Source organism: Charadrius vociferus, unplaced genomic scaffold (assembly GCF_000708025.1).
Source record: "Charadrius vociferus isolate BGI_N301 unplaced genomic scaffold, ASM70802v2 scaffold192, whole genome shotgun sequence".
Taxonomy (NCBI): domain Eukaryota; kingdom Metazoa; phylum Chordata; class Aves; order Charadriiformes; family Charadriidae; genus Charadrius; species Charadrius vociferus.
In genome coordinates this window covers 2,726,399-2,746,758 of record NW_009647437.1, presented here as the reverse complement: position 1 = coordinate 2,746,758, position 20,360 = coordinate 2,726,399, and the positions used below count along the sequence as shown (strand labels likewise).

The 20,360-nt window shown below is 42.0% G+C and overlaps 1 protein-coding gene across 1 annotated transcript in view; it reads right to left on the bottom strand.

The window, feature by feature from the left end:
* Positions 1–15,815, bottom strand: part of EPAS1 (endothelial PAS domain protein 1) — a 110,841-nt gene extending 95,026 nt beyond the window's left edge. The window contains exon 1 of the mRNA XM_009880662.1: positions 15,731–15,815. Within this exon, the coding sequence (XP_009878964.1) occupies positions 15,731–15,815 (85 nt within the window). The remainder of the gene's footprint in view (positions 1–15,730) is intronic.
* Between the last annotated feature and the right edge of the window lie 4,545 nt (positions 15,816–20,360).

The window sequence follows — 20,360 nt, the reverse complement described above, 5'->3', positions numbered from 1 at the left end:
TGATTTGACTGGCGATAAATTAACTACTTTCCTCAAGCTGAGTCTGGTTTGCCTGTGATGGTTAATTGGCGAGTGTACCACTACAAGTTTTCTGCTCTTTTAATTATTCCCAGATGGACCTTCTGCAATTTCTATATTGGACTAACTGTAAAGCCCCATAAAAGCATCTCTTGTGTAAAATACAGAGCAAGTGTAGGTTTTGCTGATACTGCCTGAAATTCTTCAGTTCATCAATTTAAGGATCACATTAGTCTTTAGGGTTACAAACATTCTTAGATACTGAGGTTCAGTAAGTTATTCAGCCAAAGACCATTAAACTGCTGCCAGAGTCACTGCGCTCCAGGTTTGCGCCTTGCGAACACAGCCTCCTTTTGTCCTTTGCTGTGTAACGGCATAGCGAGCCTCAGCTTGGTGGTGTCCAGCTTACTCAGCATCTCCACCACCTTCCTTCAGGTGCTGTAAGTCTCCACTGCCTTGTGCTTCCTCAGCCTTTGCATGGGCTGCAAACATTTGTTGGCTAGTTGTTTTTTTTTAATCCAAGGATGCTCTTAAAAGTAATCAGAGTTGGGTAAAGAACTGAGCTTTTCTAAACCTTTCTAGAAACACTGTCCCTATCGCAGTTACATTTTGAGACCTGTCAGTCATGTAGTTTTAATATACTCAGTATTTTCTGCTAAATGGAGTCATTCCAGTTTCTAATTTAAACCGGATATGATATCACTTGAAATGTTTTCCAGTAAGCTGTCATGGTTTGGGCTGAACCGACCACCGGGCAAGTGACAGATGCTCCCTCCTACAAATATTAATAATAAAATAAAAAGCAAATAATAAAATATACACAAAACTATATCAAGCTCCCAGGATGACGATCACGTCACCAGCTGGCACTGTGGAAATCCCAGACTGGACTCAGTGACAGATGGGAACTGGATTCCAGATCTGGATTCAGGATTGGGATCAAAGACAGATGAACAGACAGAGTCCTCCTCAGATGTTGGCCACTGAAGAAAGAGGGATGACCCTCTGATCCCTCAGCTTTTATACTGAGCATGAGGCAGATGGGATGGAATACCCCGTTGGTCAGTTTTGGGTCACCTGTCCTGCTCCTCCCCACAAGTGGGACCCCACTATGATTTTCTGCTTCCGACCCTCCAACGGGGCAAGTGACAAAGTGAGCTGCCCTTGGCTGTTGTAGCAATCAATATAAGGAAGAGCCTCTCTGCACACCATGCCTGGGCATCAGCTATAAACATTGGTCTTGTCACTCTGAGAGCCAACAGTGTCTGCACAAGATGCTGCCAATTTCAGTAGTTAGAAGAGGCCCAACTAAAAAGTAAAGTTACTGAACAAAATTGGTCCTGGTTTACCTCAAACCAGGACAGAAGTAAAGCACGTTTCTTAAACACTCATGGTTTCTGGAAGCAAACCTTCTAGAAAGATGTTGTTTAGTGGGGTGTATTTTACACTACAGCACTGTTGTGTGGCACTAAATTCATCTGTTCATTCTTTGCCATGTTTAGTACTAGTTGTTCCATTATCTTCCCCAGAAAACAACTATAATTTATCTTTCTAAAAATGCTGCTACAATGTTAAGTTTTGGGTCAAATGTTTTCATCTTTTCCACAGTTTCAAATACCTATTTGGGGAAGAAATCGGTACCCCAGAGACCCATTCAGACAGCTCTTTTAAAACTCTCAGATGCAAGTAATTTCAATCCATCAGTACGCAAGTCAAGAAACTCCTATTTAGTATCCTCCTTTGTTATGAGCGATACTGAAACACTTTTGATTTCCTCCTGTGATTTCTATGTCACTGAACTTCTCAAATATCATATACAAATATAAATGCTCAGCCTTTTAGCATTACTGCTTATTCTTCTGGTTTTACACTTAAGTGAACTAACAACATTTTCTTCATTCGTATTTTTTAATCCCTTTCAGCATAGGCTCTACCATTCACAGCTTTACCAATGGTCCCACCATTTTCATTTCTTTTTTCTTGAAGTTCTCTGTCATCAATAGTCTGATCTGCATCAGCCATTAGTTTTGCCTGCATGGGCGGCTTCCTTACTGCAGCTACCTGCAGCAGCTTTTTGAGCACCTAGCAACACTTGCTTAAAAAAGTCTCACCAGAATTAAGAAAAAACCATGAGTGATGACTTCAAGTTATGAATCAGCCAACTGATCTCATGCAAGGAGGCTAAAATGTTTTAACACCATCTTTGCATCAACATTTGCCAAAAGCCATCTGTGAGTAGGCTGCTGGTATGGTGTCTCCAGTGACAGCGATTATGTATCCTGTAGAACAGAGACAGAATTAGCAAGAGAATACTTAAGTTAAACCCTCTCACCTTATCTTTGTCATAGGACACTTAAAGATTGGGCTAAACTAAATTCAGAACCTCAAACGGTTATTCTTCGAGATCTAAAAAGGAATGGTGGCTGTACCAGAGAACTAGAAGAGGCAAACTTGGTGGCTACCTCTAAAAAGGGAGTAGGGGTGGGTGGGAGAGGAGATGTCAAACAACATACAGATTTCTATATTAAACTTAAATCCCTAGGAAAAATTATATGGCAAATATTTAACCTACTGTAAAAGGAAACAAAGACAGTAACAGCAGTTACTTTGGATCTGTCAACAACAAATCTTGCTCAACCAAATTAATTTTCATCTGGAATACAATTGCAGGCCTTCTAGATAGGAAGCAATGACTGTCATCTCTCTCAAATTCATTAGTGCTGTCTGGCAAGCCACAGAATGAATACATTGGTGCATCCTTTTATTTTTGGCTATAATCCATTAGAGATAGAGGAGTTTCTGGGACTATGTTGAATGATTGCATTAGAAAGAAAAGAGAGTTTTGGTAAACCTGGAGAAGTGGGGAAACAAGTGAATTCAGTAGGAAAAATGAAAGTTACCTAGATAGCTGACTGCACAGACACAGTGTGGGAAAAAAGAGGGGAGGCAAAAATTCCATAAGAAATAATTTGGAGACTACAGATTGGATCACAAAGTCAGCATAATTAAGCATTTCCTACTCTGTAACAGGATGATAATCCCTGTACTCAGACATCCATTTGAGAGTGCAGCTCATAAGATACATGGAAAAGCTTTGCCACTCTGCTCAGCATTTGGGTCTCAGCCATAAGGCTGAACCATACCTTTCCTGAAATGCAGTGCTCGGAAGCAGATAAAGCCAGAGAAGAACTAGGAGAGATCAACAAGAGTGGTCAGAAGTCTTCAGCATAACCAGGAAAGAAGTGTTGCCCAATAACAAACTTCAAATACAGAAAAGCTTCTGCAAAAAAAGAAGGAAACCATCTGGTAATCAACTGCGGTGAGAAGGACAGAACTGAGACTTAGACTTAAACCATAGACTTCAGTTTTAGTGAAAACTAACTTCACTAATAGCAAGAGTGAGCTGCGACTGGACTTTGACTTAGATGAACACTTTTCAGAAAAGATGTACTAATAGCTGATGAGGACAGACATACAGCTGAAAGACCACTTCTTGAGGTGCCTTTGGTCCTTTTTCCCCCCCTCACAGTTGGCATGAAAAGGCCCATATTCAGCAGCGTGAAATTGGCAAAAAGTGCATAGAACATCACCCACAAACTTGTGCACATGGAATAGAGTTAAAATATATTCAACACAATTAGACTATATTTTTCCCCTCCATTAATTTTAGGATGAAAGAAGAATTACAGAGACAATATTTTTAAAGATGCGTCATCTCTTCCCTCCTCCCTGGTGGTGGGTACCCATTTCCCGAGTTTGAAAACTTTTCATTTAGTATTTACAAATTATTATCCCGTTCCACAGCTTGCACCGCATAACTGTCATACACCAGTCTTCCATAGCAACTCAGTATTGTTTTTATTGCACTGTGTAGACCAGATACCAGGTTTTCAAGACCCTGAGACACCATCTGCTGATGTACGCAGCAGACACAAGCTGGTACCACAACCTGTTCCTTTTCGTTTATAAAAGTGAGCAATACACATAAGTTCCAGTAAATCAATAGTAATCAAAAAACGTTCATGCTGAGAAGAGTGTGCTCAGTTACTGGAGAAGCAACAACCTAAACAGTTGTGTAGCCAAAGGATTTGGGAAAACATCTGAATAGTTTAGATATGTCACTTTGTACATTTTCAAAAACATTTTATGACATTCACGTGCAGTAATAGAGATTGGTTTAGGTGTGTCAGGAAGTCTCCATCTATGCCTGTATGAAGTCAAGAATATTAAAATGGCTTACTTTTATCATTAATCTCATTACTGTTGATAAATCTTTTTAGATCCCGCTTGCTAAAACCAAAAGTTACATTAAAGTGTCAACTTTCATTAAAAAAGGTTTCTAAACCTTAGTTTCAGATGAAAACTTGAAAGATGACACAAGCAAAATCTCAGGAATCAGAAGGTAAACGGGGCAGGGGGGAAGGGAGAAAAACCCAAGCGGTAGGAAAAAAAACCTCAACCAACCAAAACAGAAACAAGAAGAGAGTCCTAATACACTGCAAGGCAATTGAATCAATTATCATGGATCTGGACACATACTTTTCCAATACAACTAGGAATAACAGTCCACGTGTTTTTTTCTGAAAGTATGTAAATATATTGAAAGAAGCCTTTTTCCTTTAATACTTTCCAAGCAGCAATGTATAGGGAGAATTTCTTGGGCTACACACCTATGGTATCTACAAATTACCTGAATACTCTTCAGTTTATTTTTACTATGTGAAAGGCACGATTGTAGGGAGACAGTTTGTTAAGAACTGAAGAACTCAGCTCTTCTTCTGCTGTTCCCGCACTAGCTATACACTTTCACACATTTCCAAGCACACTGAAACAGATACTTTACAACTCCTAGCTTCTGTTGGAATGTATGGTGGAAAACAGGCTGATGCGTGGACAGGAGGATCTCTCGGTGCTCTGTGCGACCATACCGAGTAATCAGGTTGGAGAGGGCATGCAGGCAAATTTCAAAGTGACAGATACATAGGCACGCTCAAATTTTCTGGATTAATTCAGTAACTCACAAGAAGGCCAATAGAAACTTATGGGCAAGACCTTTTGATTTTCCTCAGATGGTACAACATGGTAGTTACCAAAACAGTCATAAGCACCTCTCACCATTACTGTGCAGAACTACCTTTTAGCAGAGGTGGGTAACGCTAGAAATAACTTCAAGGTTAGGTTTTCTTGTGAAGTTATGACAACCCATGAATAACTAAGTCAAAACTGCCTGGTTAGCTCTGTCGGGGCTGTTGGTCAGATGCCTGCCTACTTTATTGCTTACTCTTCCTTAGAATGCAATAGTGAAAAACTGGTTTCCAAAGAAAGCCACAGATGTGTCAATAGACTACTATACTTGGGCATAATGTAAATACCAGTGCAAGGACCTGGCCTCCTGCCTTTGAGACTTCACAACTGCTTTCAGAGTGACTTTGCCACAAACCTCCAGATGATGACATTCTAGTTGTGACTAATCCCAGTACCAGCCACTGCAGCAGGCAGCAGCCAAGATGGTACGCATCTCGCAATATTACTATGACGTGCCACATTCTGGTTTCCAGTCAGGCTTTCTATTATTTATTTTCTTTTAAATTCAATCTATTTGGGGGCTTTATACGATTACTGTCCCCTCGATAAACACTCCTATTCTCAAATAGAAAAGATTTGAAATCCGGGAAGCAAAGATTTCGTAACAGTTTGCCGAAAGAGCGGCATTAAATCTTTGATGTAAATAACTGCAGACCCAGACTCCACCTGGTCCTGGATGCAGAAGGAGCAGAGCCAGCGGAGGGAGGAAGCCGCTACAGCTGGGCTGAGAGAGTCCAAGGGAAGAAAAGGCAGCAGTTGTGCTCCATTGAAATGCAGACTGCCTGCCAAGTTCTCCAACTGCACTGTATCAGGAAGTATTTTTTAATCAGTTAAAAAAAAAAAGGGGGGAGGGGGGAAGGGAGTGTGGTTATTAGACACAGGACAACTTCTCTATCTATTAATTGGCATTTTCCTAGAAGGACTGATTGTCTCTTAAGATATTATTTTTAATACTCTTTCGGTAGTAAGAAAAATTCTGAGGAGGAGTTTAACACAGCTGTTTCATAGAAGGTTCTCTCTTGTTTACAGTACATTTTGATACTGTCTTAAGCACTGAAACAGAAACAAACAGGCATCTAAATACGTGTTACCACAGTTTGCAGAAGTGATGAATTATTAACTGTTTCCTGTCATCTTTTACATTATGTTAATTTGCTTTATCTTGCACATCTGTCATGCACCCCCTCCGATCCAACATAGAGGAAAATATATTTAAGCAGAGTTATTTGTGCTTGCATGTTGTCAATACAGCTGACATTAAGATAAAACAGGTCAAATATTCAGAGAAATTGCACCAGTTACTCTGCTTGAGGAACTGGACCTCAGTCTATGCAACATGTCTTACAGCCCTCATCTTTTAAAACAAGTTCTCTTCATAACCCTACCACTTTTTTTTTTTTTTTTTTTAAATCTTCATTTAGAAGTTAAAACAAACAGAAAATACCAGGAAAAAATCATTTAAATTCATGCTATGTCACAATAAGCCTTTGTTATTTTTACTTTTCTAGTTTAGGATAATCTTCAAGTTTGTTTCCTTACACAATCACCCAGTTATCATGGGAACAATAAAGGATTGCGGGCTTTAACCACTTCTCAAATGAAAATAATAGGTCAGAAGATTCTCATTGACCGCAGCGGAAATTAGATCAAACCTAAGTACTATACTGCGGGAACACAAATTCCACCGGCAGGCAGCACTGCCAGTCTATATGCTCCATCAGCAGACAAGCTTTTACACAAGGTTCTTATTATCACCAGAAATTCTCACAGAGATTCGGATTAATTCTGTTGTAATGCTTTATTCCCAACTTTAAATACTATAAATACAGAGACCCCATCTAAAGTGATGGTATCCTATAGCAATACAGACTAAACCTTTGTGCCTATAAAGTGTTAACATGAAGGCAGAAATCGGGTAAGGTGTCCAGTGTATACAATTATGGTATAAGAAAGCATTTACTTCTTTATGTATTTGCATAGGTCTCGTTTGCCAGTTCCTGGCAGAGGAAGACTGAATGCACGCAGATACTCAGTTGCTGTAGATCAGGTGCCTCCTTTAAAGTCAGAAACATCATGATAAATTAACTCAATCAATTTACACTAGCTCAGGGTTTCCTGCCCTGGAAAAATTCTGTGTAAATACTTATGGCTCAGTAGACCACAGTACAAACACGCATCCTCTTCCCCCATACTCTTCTGAACAAATACTATGTTCTTCACCTGTTCATAGTATTATGATGCATAACCCAAGAAATCAATGGAAATCCCACAAGTATGCTCCAAATCAATAATTTTATTTTTGCCCAGTGTTTTGTTTCAGGTTTCACCTGCGTTCATTAGACATACCAACGCTGGCTCACTCATAGTAACACATACACAAAAAAAAAAAAAAAAAAAAAAAAAAAAAAAGCATGCTGTGATGTGCTAGAGAGGTGTGTCGAACCAGAGAGGCTGCCTGCCTCGGAAATCCTGATCTTTCTTCTTTTCAAAATGCAGAAGTCTAAAGCATTGTTAGCACCGAGTTACACAAAGATGCTTCATACAGGGAAGTATCACGACTGGTAACGTGCAGTTTACCCCAAGGCTGGGGGTATTTCAACCGAAGGCCATGGAAAAGAGATGCTTAAATGGAGTACTTCTATAGATGTATAGGCCTCAACCCAGAGGAGTCCCTCAGCTGCTCACATCTTTGCTTTTCGCATACACCATCTGTGCATGCAGATCCTTACAAACAGAGGCCTCCCTCTTTGGAGAAACATTTAAAGCCTTATTACTACTAATAGTCATTAATATTGACTAACTCCAAGAGCACCAAAATATAAGAGTTCTTACAACCGCACCAATACTGTAAACAGTTTTGATTTGTTTGTGGGGTTTTTTTTTTTTGGTTTTTTTTTTTAAATCATGCAGACACATGGCAAAGAATAAAAAGACTGCATTCTTCTGAAATTAGGAAGGGCACACACATCTCCCAGCAAAAACCCAGCTCCTAGTCTTGTTGCCTTCTGTGTCATGAATCCTTTCTCCAGGGACAAACTGAGGTTTTATTCACTTTATCCTCAGACCTCAATGCATGGAGACAATTATCAATGAAACTTTTAAAATAATCTTCAATACAAGCATATTGGTCAAAGGAATGTTCTTTAAGTGCACTTTCCCACAGCAGATCAAAAGACCCAAAAAATCTAAGGGGTTTTATTATTATTTTAAATGTGAGCTAATGCATTTATGACATTTAGTTATACATCAACAATTAAAGAGACGGACTATCAGGCAGCAAAGCAAGAAGTTTGGTGCGAGGCTGTCGGCAGAATAGGTTTGATAGTTCTGATGTGGAACAACTGATATGCTTATGGCTAGATAAGAGTATATGGCTGCTGTTAATCATTTGCCGCACACCACCACACGGAGTTGTTTCTTTCATGTAGGGGCATCCCTCACCGGTAAGAGAAGAAGCCTCTTTTTCTCTTTGGAAGTGCCTATCTTTGCACATAGTGGAAACAAGAGAACTAGGAATAAGCATGTATAAAAGCACAAGGAATAAAGAAGGCCAGAGCTCTGCTCATCCAAACACCACCCACATTTCTCAGCAAAATGACTCCTCCCACAGGGCCCTTTACACGGCCAGCAAGGCAAACCAGCATGCCTTCTTCACAGTACTTTTCAGATGGAAGAGCTGCCATCAGGTTACACGCTTTACAGGAGAACCCAGATCTCAATCTAGCATGGTGGTTTTGCTGCTCTCCGAGGAGCACACGCGTGCTCCACCAGCAGAGCCCCATCGGCACGAGTTAGCATCGGGCCGGCAAGGTGGTGGTGGGGCAGCCGTAGAGGAGGGTCATCCCTGACTGGGATACCAGCAGCAGCTAAGCCCTTTGCATTCCTGTGATGCGGTCTGTATTTACTTTTGGCCAGCTCATTAGCCAAAGACATGAGGAGATAACACCTTCTTTATCCCTTTATGAGCAGAGCAAGTAAGGAGCAATATTAGGGGCATTTGGGGTAAAGAGGATTACATTTTGGGTAGACCTATTCCTCATTTTCACAAGAAGATTCAGGGTCATCTGCAACCAGGAGCTAGCGTATACGTCTGCATCAGCATATATCTCTGTGCTACTTAAGTCAGGTTCATAGGCAACTATTTCATGTTATAACCAGAGGGGGGGCGGAAGAGATATCATCTTGAATTTGGAAAGGCCAGCTCACCCAGCTCTGCAATATAAAGCACATGCTCCTTCTTAAGTACATGAGTGAATCCCATCATGACTCCTGCTTGAACACAAGTGTGTATTTCTGTGCTTGCACTTGGCTGGATCCTTAATTTCTAACTCACTTGTATAAAGATTTTGGACGTTTCTTAGGCAAAGGGAAATTGTTGTAAGAAATTACCTGCTTACTCTTCCCAATAATGAAAAAGCAAGTGTCATTTTCCATTCTCTTATCCCTCTTGTTTGAAGTCTCACACTGATACGTGACATTAATTCAATAAGGAAACACTTTCAGGCAAAGAGAAAACAATATTTGTTCTAAAGAGAGAGCAAGACGCAATGGCATATTCAGCTCTCCTTCAAACGGGAGCTAACTCAGAGCTGTGGGTGTGCCAAGTACTTACAGTATTTAACCATGTAAGTAAGAGCATTGGGATTTTTAGATCTTGGATTCCTTGCCAGGAAACACATGCAAATGAAACTACCAGTGCTCTGAATGTTTCATGACCACACGAAAAATCCTTTTGCAGGCCAACAGTTCCCCTTTCTGCCAGAAAAACACACCGAGGACTCATCTGGAGTGAAAGTCTTCACTCCACCTAGAATGACACTCTTAATTCAAAGCTTCCCCTGCATATGAGTGGATGAGAGGGTGTATTTGCTAGAAAGTTGTCTATATTTAACAAAAACATTTCAAGTTTTAGGAAGTGTATACCCTGAGCACTTTTAAGACTAACATGGAGGCTAGTTGGTAGGATGAAGCACTGGGAAGGAGGAGATTATTATTTTTAAAGGAAATCAATTAAAAAAAAAAGTCACTTCACTAAAAGGTAGGAAATGCGAGAATTGAGGTTCCAACAGCAATTTTCATCACTGCTGTTATTTTCAAAAAACTTTTCCTGAAAAACATATCATACTGACAGCCTACTGTGGAATCCCCCGAAGCCTCTGGGGCTTTGGATTTGCAGTGAGTGGGTGGATTGCTGTAAGTTGCAGGATCAAGAATTAACCATAAAATTGTGAACGTACTCAGACTGTGTAATCACACCATCATTTAATGGTGACCCTTATCCTTTCCCATATCTTTCCCTGTCTACCCTTTATTAGCGCATCACCAATGTCAGGCTGTGGCCTCTTCAAGGCCACATGGATCGTATCTTTCCATAATTTTTTTTTCCCCCTGTAAGATGGCAAAAGTGCTTCCTAGAGACACGAAGAGAACTTCCAGGGAGCTGAGCTAAGTGGGATGCAGTCATTACACAGCAGACTCCCATGCTTCAGAGTTTGCTAAATACGTGCTGTAAAATCAAATGGATATGCTGCTTCATTAACGTTGTTTCCCAGCTGTATATTTTGCATGGGTTGACTCTACAATTTCCAGATATATAGATGTAGCCTTGCACTGCCCGAGACTGGATCCTGTGTATAACTAATTTACAATAATGTTACTTTAATATTTCAAAGGACAGAATTGGGAATGTAAGCTGTATTTTGAGTTCCTTGAGTACACAGCATTTAACAGTGATGATTACAGTACAAAGTGGTTTTTTTGGGGGGTAGGTCCCCCCCCCAAGTTATCCCCCAATATTAGCAATGACTTTTTTCGAATTATGCCAGCAATTCCCAATGAGCTGCGAGCTGCCGCCTTCTTTTTTTTTTTTTTTTTTCCTTTTCTTTTTAAATGCACTTTTATAAAACTGATCTGTTAAACTGATTCTGTCAGGACAGTTACTGGTAATTTTGGAAAAAGAAACTGAATGCCTAAGAACTTTGAGTTAAACAACATTACAAAAAGCCTCCACCCTCCTGTATCTCCCCGAGAAGAGTTTTTGTAACACTTTCTAGCACTTCAGGAGCCTAACCAGCACAGGAAAGCTCCAGGAGGTGACTGGAGGCCCAGAGTGGCTCAGGCTGGTGTGGACCAGGAGCCCTTCCTCCTGGCCTCTCACCCTACTTACAAGAGTTGGCCAAAGCATTGAGGCCTTGCTGCAGGAGAAATACTGCAGCTCCAGGAGACCAAATGAGCTGATCTAACTTTTCATCACAGGTGAAAAAAGTATCTCCACCATCTGGCTTCCCACATCCATTCCTGTCTTACCTTGTGCCAGGCCTGATGCTCAATTAGACTACTCCTATCAGCCACTTTAGCTCATTAACTCAGGAGGAAACTAACCCATAAAAAAAGATTATTAAGTAGTACATAATTTTGTGCTGTTATTAAGACTGAACCATTGCCAGGAGTCCAAGCAGCATGCAGCTGGTGCAAAGGAGCGAGACAGACCTCTTCCCCTTCGTGGTGAGAAACTGGTGCATCTGCTTATTCCACCCATCCTTTTGCCTACTGTGGTAAGGGCACTCAAGGATTCTGGCTCAATTACTCCTCAGGCAGAAAGTTGTTTCAGGATCCAGACTAAACCTGAACAACTGGCTAGTGATTCCAGCTGTGCAACAAGAGCAATACCAGACGTTCCTGATGTTTAAAAGTATGCATCTGCGTCCTCCACAGGAGGAGAAACACAAACAGCCTTCTCTAAAGTGGAATGCTGAAAAAAAATCACCACTTTTGTTACTTTTCTTAAGATCTTGGCTTTTGAGCTCTCTGGGATACCTCAGGAAATGTGGGTTTCCTCATCCAAACCAGCCAATCTTGTAAATTGGTACTGTAGAAACCAGCAGCGGGTGTGGTTAGCTCATAAAACCACTGGAGAAATAAACTGCAGAGACTGTCTAGCAATGCGATCAGTTAGGGCATGGGAGTAGCCGTGGGCACCACACTGAATTCCCTTGTCTCTGAGCAGAAAACTATACCATCCCCAATCTCAATCTAAAACCAACTACGAGCTGGTCCCATACTAGCTAGCTGCTTTTCCACCAGTTGTCTGGAATTGCTGGCACATGGGGCCACCAGCTCCACGCTCTGGTGACTCTCCCAAAAGGGGCAGAGGAACAAGAGATGCCCTCGGCCTTCCCAGCCGCCTCTGGAGATGCAACATTTATTCAAGCACGCTTAAAGCCATAGGAACAGTGTAAGAGAAACAGCCACGTTAAAGGGCACAGCACTATCCTGTCAGACGTACTGGTGTAGAAAAGGTATTTTCTCGTACATAAACCCTGGGACTGAAAAGGCAGAAGGTTGACAATAAACGATCTTACCACAGGAAATCTGCATCTTTATGTATTAGAATAAACATTTTGGGAGTTTCCTAATTTAATCATTGGCTAATGGCTGGTATAGACGGGCTGCCTCTAAGACGGTAAAAAGGCTTGAGAAATCTTGCTGCATAGTTACTGGTACGCCTGTGCTATGCCAGCTGGCACAGTGCCTTCCACCATCACCTGCAAGTCCACTGGTTGTCTTCATTGCCTTGTACTGCATTCTCTCCTGGTCCTAAAGCATTTTCCACCTCGGACAGTCTCTTTATAAAATAGATTCTCATAAAAAGCAAATATCTGTATATGTGCTTCTACACAGAAGAAAAGTGGCTGAATGACTGAACTGAGAGCAGAGCAGGTGAAAAATTTAAGGTACTCTATCACAGCAAGTGTGAAAGTTCACTGAAACCACAGTAAACAAGTTCACTTTTAGCCATTTACTGTATGCTATTTAACAGCTAAATTCACTTTAGCCCCCCCTTAACACTGCAGTGGTGACATACTTCACTTTAAAGACTGGTGTCACATACCTGAGATTAGGGAGGTATTTAACTAGATTGCTGAAATCAGAGATCACAGAGCAGTTTGTCAATAGCTGTATAATTATTTCAGCTTAACAGGGACAGTAAGGCTTCATCGAGTCCAGTTTGAGCAGAAGAAAGAAAATAACAAGACTCCTATAAGAATATGTATAAACATTTCAAACTTTGAGCCAGTGTAAATCAACGAAGATCGAGATCTTTAATGGACACTTGGGCCAAGAAATACTGTCTAAGGATCTGTCTTTAACAAAGCCAATGGGTTTAGTTAAGCCACACAGCACATGAACAAGAAGTACTGTGCCAGGGCCCTGTCTGCTTCAACATTTTTTGCTTGAATGCTCTCTTTGGCATCAATGGCAACATCGTGATGTGCTTCCAAGAAGGGGATGAAGTTAAGAAAGACCAAATTTCCCTCGGTATTTTTTAAATTATACTGATAGCAGGCTTGAATTGTACCTTAATCACCATCCATAGATTATGCAATGAACAGAAGAGAGCCAATAAAGGGTTAGGAATAAGGACAAAGTTAAATGGAATAAAACCTGGGAAAACATCAGCTACACACAGGGTTTGGAAGGAAAATAATTTGACAAATGTTAGTTAAAACACAGTAACATTGAAGCATGAAATTCAGGGCTTGGCCTGTTTCACCCCTGTTGCAAAGCTGCATCATGTAAATTAAATTTCAGTGAGAAGAAATTTGGCCCTTGCAGTGAGAGGAGGCAACATGACATGCCACCAACACTGCAACCAACAAGTTTAGTCTTTAGAAGGCTTGAATCAGAAAAGGGCAAAATATATTTCTTTGCAAGGCCAGTGACAATCCAGCAGGATTTTCATCTGAACTTCAGAAAGATGTAAAAAAAACATGAGGGATTTTGGAAAAGAGCTTCAAAATAATTATGTGGTTAGATGAACTGATGAAGGCTTCTTCACAAGAGCTAAATATATCTAGGTCAGCTGAGTAGTCTCCAGCAGCAGCGGAAGACAAACCTGGGAATTTTTGAGAGTCTTCATCTAAAGTCCAAAACCTGAAGGTACTTACAGAAATACAAGTCTTGTGGGAGTCTTGTGGGATAAAATATTTTTGTAAATATATTTTTTTTTTTAAATAATTAAAAAAAAATATCCCTACCAGAATGTAAGATGGCAGGGAAAAGCGCATCCCATAGAAAGGTGATTCCGCTGTGAAATAAGTAGCTGAGGAGAACAGCTGCATATCAATCCAGATTAGCAGGTACTGACAACCAAATTTGATGGGAGGTATTTACTGGAATCGTACAGAGCCCAGAGGAGTAGCACACTTAGTGGAGATAACAGAAAATAAGATTCTTTGGGACCTGAAGACAGACTTCTTTGTGTTCTCTAAATTCAGGGTCTAAAGCCTCTCCCTTCCTAAGTTTTTGAATTAGCAACACCCTGATTGTTTCAAACATCTAAATGTTTCACTAAAACTTTGACCCACTATGTTATACAGAAAGCTCTTCCTCATAGGAAAAAAAAAAAAAAAGATTGTTACGACTGATAAGGGAAAACCAAGTTTTGCATGCATTAGTTCAGTTGCAAATTTATTTCATACAGGCTGTTTTAAGTATGTTCGAATACAGCCGCCATCAGAGCATATCGACTGGAATGTCAGAATCTGAGGCTTTTTAGGTTCACAGAAAGAGAAGACAAATGTGGGGTGGGGGGAAGAGAGCCTGTAATTCTGCTTTTTGTGATCCCCATGTCTGTAACACTGACTGATGCAAATGTCTACTTCTAGTTGTTTTTGCTTTTAATGACATTAGCATACGTGGGCACATTACTGGATTGGTATCTTACAGGGGAGTTGTGCATTGGCAGGAACAGACTACAGTGATCCAGTATTTTCCAATTCTTAGACCTATGCTTTACTGAAAACTGGCAATCTTTCCGTCATCTTATTCCAGCTTAAAATAAGCCCTAATTGTGGTCTGGTCTAAAGCTTGGCATCTGTCAACTTTATGGCACAAAGATACACAAATATAGTAACATTTATTTTCTACATATTATATCCTTCCATTTATGTTGGTGAGAACCATTTTACATCAAATCTTCCTCCAGTTCCTCCCTCCCCCCTGCTTTATCTGCATACAAACTTCATGTTCTTGTCTATTTTCCCTTTTAGCTCAATTTTTCTCTCCTTTGGGAACAATAACTGAGGGACAGAAACTTTCCAGTTACATTTGTTTTTCCCTCAGAAATTAAAATGCTAGACATTGGTAGGGGAAACGGACCGCACAGCAGCAATTACACTTATGTTGAGTACGGCATTTGGTCTGTGTATTTTGGTTGCCTTCTGAAGGTCCTTTTATTTTAGCCCCAGGCCTACTTGGCTGCAGTAGGTCACTTGTTTCCGACAGCAATAAAAATAAAAATGAAACAGCCCTGAAAGCAGCATTCTTCTTTTTTTTTTTCCCTCCCCCCCGCCCGAGGATGTTGTTTTCCAGCCTGTCTCAGTTTCCGGTTCCCATGAACCAGCTTGTTGCTGTTGTGTTTGGATCCACTGCACCATAGGAAAATGTTAGAAGGCTTGCTTTCTTTTAAAGAAAAAGCAAGACAGATTTTAATAGAAAGCCACCTTGGTTTCCATGCATTTTTTTAAAAAAAAAAATAATCTATTTTTTCAGTCTTTTCTCTATTGTTCTCTTTGTATTTATTCCAGAAAATCTACCTCATCTTTACTGAGATTTTGTGTGGTACCGAAGGGCCAGGGCTTGGCTTTTTGCAGCAACTCTATTTCTGGATGGTGCTGCTCTTCTCCATCTCTCTCAAGGAGTTTGGCCATTGCGACTGGTGTTTCAGGAAAGCACGTTCTGTTGCCCCTCAAAACTCCAGCCCGCATGATCCCGCCATGGCTTCACTGGCTGGCTAAGAGTGAGAGCTGGGCCATGGCCTCGGGACTGTCCACATCCCTCTTCACATCCAACCCATCCCTCTCTGCTCCAAAGAGGTACAAGCACAACCAGTAACAAAAGCCAAGGAAGAGGCCTGTTGCTCTGTGGAAATCACAGCTTGTGTAAAACACACGGATACAGGTATATATACATATATACATATATACAGCTACACTCTGGTCTTCAGTCATTACTGCAGGACTTGCAGTCAACAGGGGTTTTTTTGCTTTGATTTTTTTTTTTTTTAATAGCCTAGTTTGATAAGCTAAAATAGCTGACCCTGCTTCCATTAGTAGGTCGGAGGGGATGATACTTCACCAAAGCCCCTTCCAACCTGAATTGTCATCCTACAACCCTAAAACGCAATTAAATTCTCAGCTGACACCCCCCATACACACCTCAACTTGACTGATTTCTATTGAGCACGGCAAAGGCGTATTAAAAGATAATTAAGATCCTGGAAGGTTATTTTAATTTGGGGGTTTTTTGTTTGTTTTTTTTAATTATGGCAGGACAGAGCAGAAAGATGAAAAGCAGATTCCTTCACCCCCACCCCCTTCCCTGGGAAAAGCAGACAGATTTCACATTTTGAACACTATTTAGCAACAGCACATACATCAAACAGTCTATTTCCTTCAGCTGTTTACGCCTGTGACTCAGATAAGTCAAAGACACCGACTCTCACGCAACAGCCCTATTTTCTGCTCCTCAAGACACCAGCCTTTCTCCAGAGGTGCTCATGCCCTGATCAAGGCGTCAAGCAGAAGTCATGATGGCCCACCGCTGCAGCTCCAAGCTCTGGGGCTCTCCAGCACACCCCAAGATACACCCCATACTTCTAAGGGACCATAACCTCCCCGCCCCCTCAGAAGTGGCTTAGACAAAACCTGGGGGAGCTACCACATACTTGTGTGTCACTGGCACAGATAAGTTGCATTTCTCACTGCAGTTTCATGCCAGAGATGGTTGTTACATGCTCTGGCAATTTTCCTCTCAAAAACAACCCCATGTACTTCAGACTTCACAGAAGCTTTGAGGTGCTCTCACACCTCAGAAGGTTTTCAGCCCTGAGGAGAGGTAGGAGGCAGATTTGAAAGCGAGATTGGGCCCTCAGTCAGCAAAACATCACGGTTTCTAAGGGCACTATCTCTCCCTTTGGTGGACAGCTGGAGAACCCCAGCACGTGCCACCCTCAGGGCGACAGGCAAGGAACTCCAACTGCTGCCCCATGGCCAAGGATGCCTCTCCAGGGCCGTGCTTACGCCGTCGGTGAGGCACGCTGGCTGCCTGAGGGGTAAGCGGATCAGAGATAGCGGGATCCCTTGCCACAGACCGACGTGCAGTTCCACACAGGAGCAGCAGGTCCTGGTTTGTGCCTCTCAGGTTCCCCTCCCTCCCCTGATGCGGGATAATACGCAGCAGAGATTGAAAGGTTTCAGGAAGTCCCACATATTTATTTATGTATATATTTATGACACAGGCAAACCCAAAACATTTAAAAAAAAAAAGTCTTCCCTCCTCTGACAGGCTGCACACGCACGCGGCACATTTAAGCATGGCATGGATTTGATGTGCAGCAGCAAGGAGGCTTTGGCTGTTTTCTTAAATCTCTGTATCCTGATCCCTTGCTGCGGTGGATGTGTACGTGGGCGATACTGTCCCCCGTGCCCTCCAAGGCACTATCACAGCTTTTTTTCACAGCTCCTCAACCTCCTGTGCCAGGTCTGACCGACCTGCCCGCCACACTGGCACATTTGGGGAGGAGGGGAAGGCCGGGGTGCGCGGGGGAGCAGGACTGCGGGGCTACCATGCATCTGCCTGGAGCAGGTGGAGTTCAGTGCCATCACCCAGTTTGGGGGTGGGCAAGGAAAAGAGGCAGGAGTTATTGTCCACGTTATTGTTGCCTGTTCCTGAGAAAAATCCCATTCATGTCCATCCTGGGATTTTGGCTCCCTCAGCCCTGGGTGTGCTCTCCTGTTCCCACTTGGACCTCTCGGGAGGTGGGGGGCGAGAGAGAGGGGGAGAGAGAGAGAGAACACCCCACCCCACCCCCACACCAGCAGAGTAGTGGTGGTAGTGAGAAAATCTAAAAGGTCAAACTGACTCCTCGTCGCATAGAGTAGTAATCGATCGATCCCACACCGACCACACATTGCACAAGGGTGTATTTCAGCATGCGATGGAGGCCAGCACCCCCAGGATCCCACAGGCTGGTGCTGTTCTGGAGAATTCCCGTAATCCCTTGAAAAGGTTCAGAGCTGGGGAACCCGACTGGGAAGCGTTTGTGCTGCCACGCAGCGAGGCAGCCTCCTGCCACAGGCCAGCACGCTGCCAGGACAGCCCCCACACCCTGCCCTGTTTCCACTGCAGGTGATACTTTTTGAGGTGCTGTGCAGCTGCCCTGTGAGGAGCCCCATCCTGGGACCCCGTGTGCACGGGATGAGGAGCCCGCGCAGCCTCCAGTTCTCCTGAGCTCAGGCACCGCAGCACTTGGTGGCACCCACCTCGAAGGGTCTCGCTGCCAGCCGTGGCAGTGGCACCCTGCTGGCAGGGCTTACGCCATCCCCCAGCTCCAATCTGTGGTGGCACTGTGTACACGGCAGTGTCCTCCCCTACGGCTCACCCAACCCCTCCAGCCCTGCCTCAAGATGTCTCAGAAAAGCAAAGGCATCACGTTTTGGTCTACGGAAAGTAAAGGTGGGCCACACCACCCTCCTTGCGAGTTGCAATTTGTTGCCCAGCCAGGGGGAATTACAACTGCTTTGTACGAGTCCTTTTACACAGGCAGCATTTTGTCTCCGAAAGATCAACAGAGTCCAAGTGACTGCAAAAATAGAATCAGATGCAATAACATCTTACATAAGCTTTGGTTAATAATAAACCCAACTTTACTCAAATCCTAGTGACTCTGGTCCTAGTTATCTCCTATCTTGTCACTACTATGAGAACATATTGAACTATTTACTGTGATTTGATGAGATTATTCTTCCCGCACTTTGTAAATTGTTAATAAGGAAAGGACATATTTGGGGTCGCCCCTCCCTCCCATTGCTTGGGATTGTTCAGGTAGCTTGAATCAAACATCTGATTTAGTGGACTGATTGCAGGTGTTACAGCACAGATCTGTGAATTATGTTTTCCTAGGATGCAAAAGATGTAAAGACATACCAAGTGGGATTCTCAGCTATCTTTTCGTTTATGTCTCTCCAAAAATTAATGGCAATACCCTACTTTAAAAAAGAGGAAGTAATATTACTTCCATTGGTAGGATAAACTGGGTCCTTTTAAAGTCTTTCCTGGCTATCCTTGTGCTTCTTGATTAGACAAGCTGGCCTTTATAAACTATGTTTGCTTCTGTCAAAAACCAACCTGCTTGGTCAGGGAATAAAGTGAATTTCTGATAAACTGGATTACCCATTTTGGAGCCCTTTGATCTAAGAAAATATTAGTCTTGCCTCCCGCTTTGTAGCAACTGTAACAAGGGTCTGAAATACTGCCACAGAAGTTTACAAAGTGACATGAGAACAGGCTCTTGCCTGCCTGTTGCTTCTGTTCAGGAGACATTATTTGAGGAAAGTGTTAAATAGATACTATTGTCAGCTGTACCTATCCTCTTCTGCCATGGAGACAGTAATGTTCTAGGGCAGGTTAGAGAAAAAAAAGCATCCAAGCCTTCAATAGCTAGGTGACTAAGAACACACATTCCAGGGGCAAACAAAGGAAAGGAATTTAAATGTATTGAAATGCAACAGTCTCAGCCTCAGAGATATTAACAAAGAACATGCCCTATAAAGGAATTTACAAGGTCACAACCCGGTAAGAATATTCATAATTCCTTCTAGATACTGCCAACTGGATATGCAAGCTTCTCTAAAGCCTGTTCTAAGTTACACGTTGCTTCAAGATTTGGTGTCTCAATAACATACATGCTGCTGTATCATTAGTACCGGTAACTAATGTGAGTTATTTAGATATGATCGTTAAAAGTAACATAAAACATAAGTTCGCTCATATCAGATCATCTGGTTTTCTTCAGTTTGATGACAGAAGGCCAACCCAGATGTTATTTACAGAGAATACTTCAAAAGCAAAGGCACTTCTCTGAATCACTTCAGAAGAAGAGCGTAACGCTCACTTTTCAATTACAAGCTGAATTTGCTTTAACTTTTTTGACCACATCTCTATTTTTGGCTACTTATACCTTTGCTGTTGTTCTCTATACTTAGCGAGGCAATGAGTATTTGTAGAAAGATAAAATAAAAGCATAAGGACTGACATAATGAGACACTTCCATGATGTATGAAAAAAGTGACCAATTTTAACAGTCTTAAAAGTGATTTCTTTTTTTTTTTTCTTTGCAGTGTTAGACTTCCTAACTTTAACAGCATTCTAACATTTTTTGATGCTTTTTTTTCCCCCTCCAGTGACAGAATGCA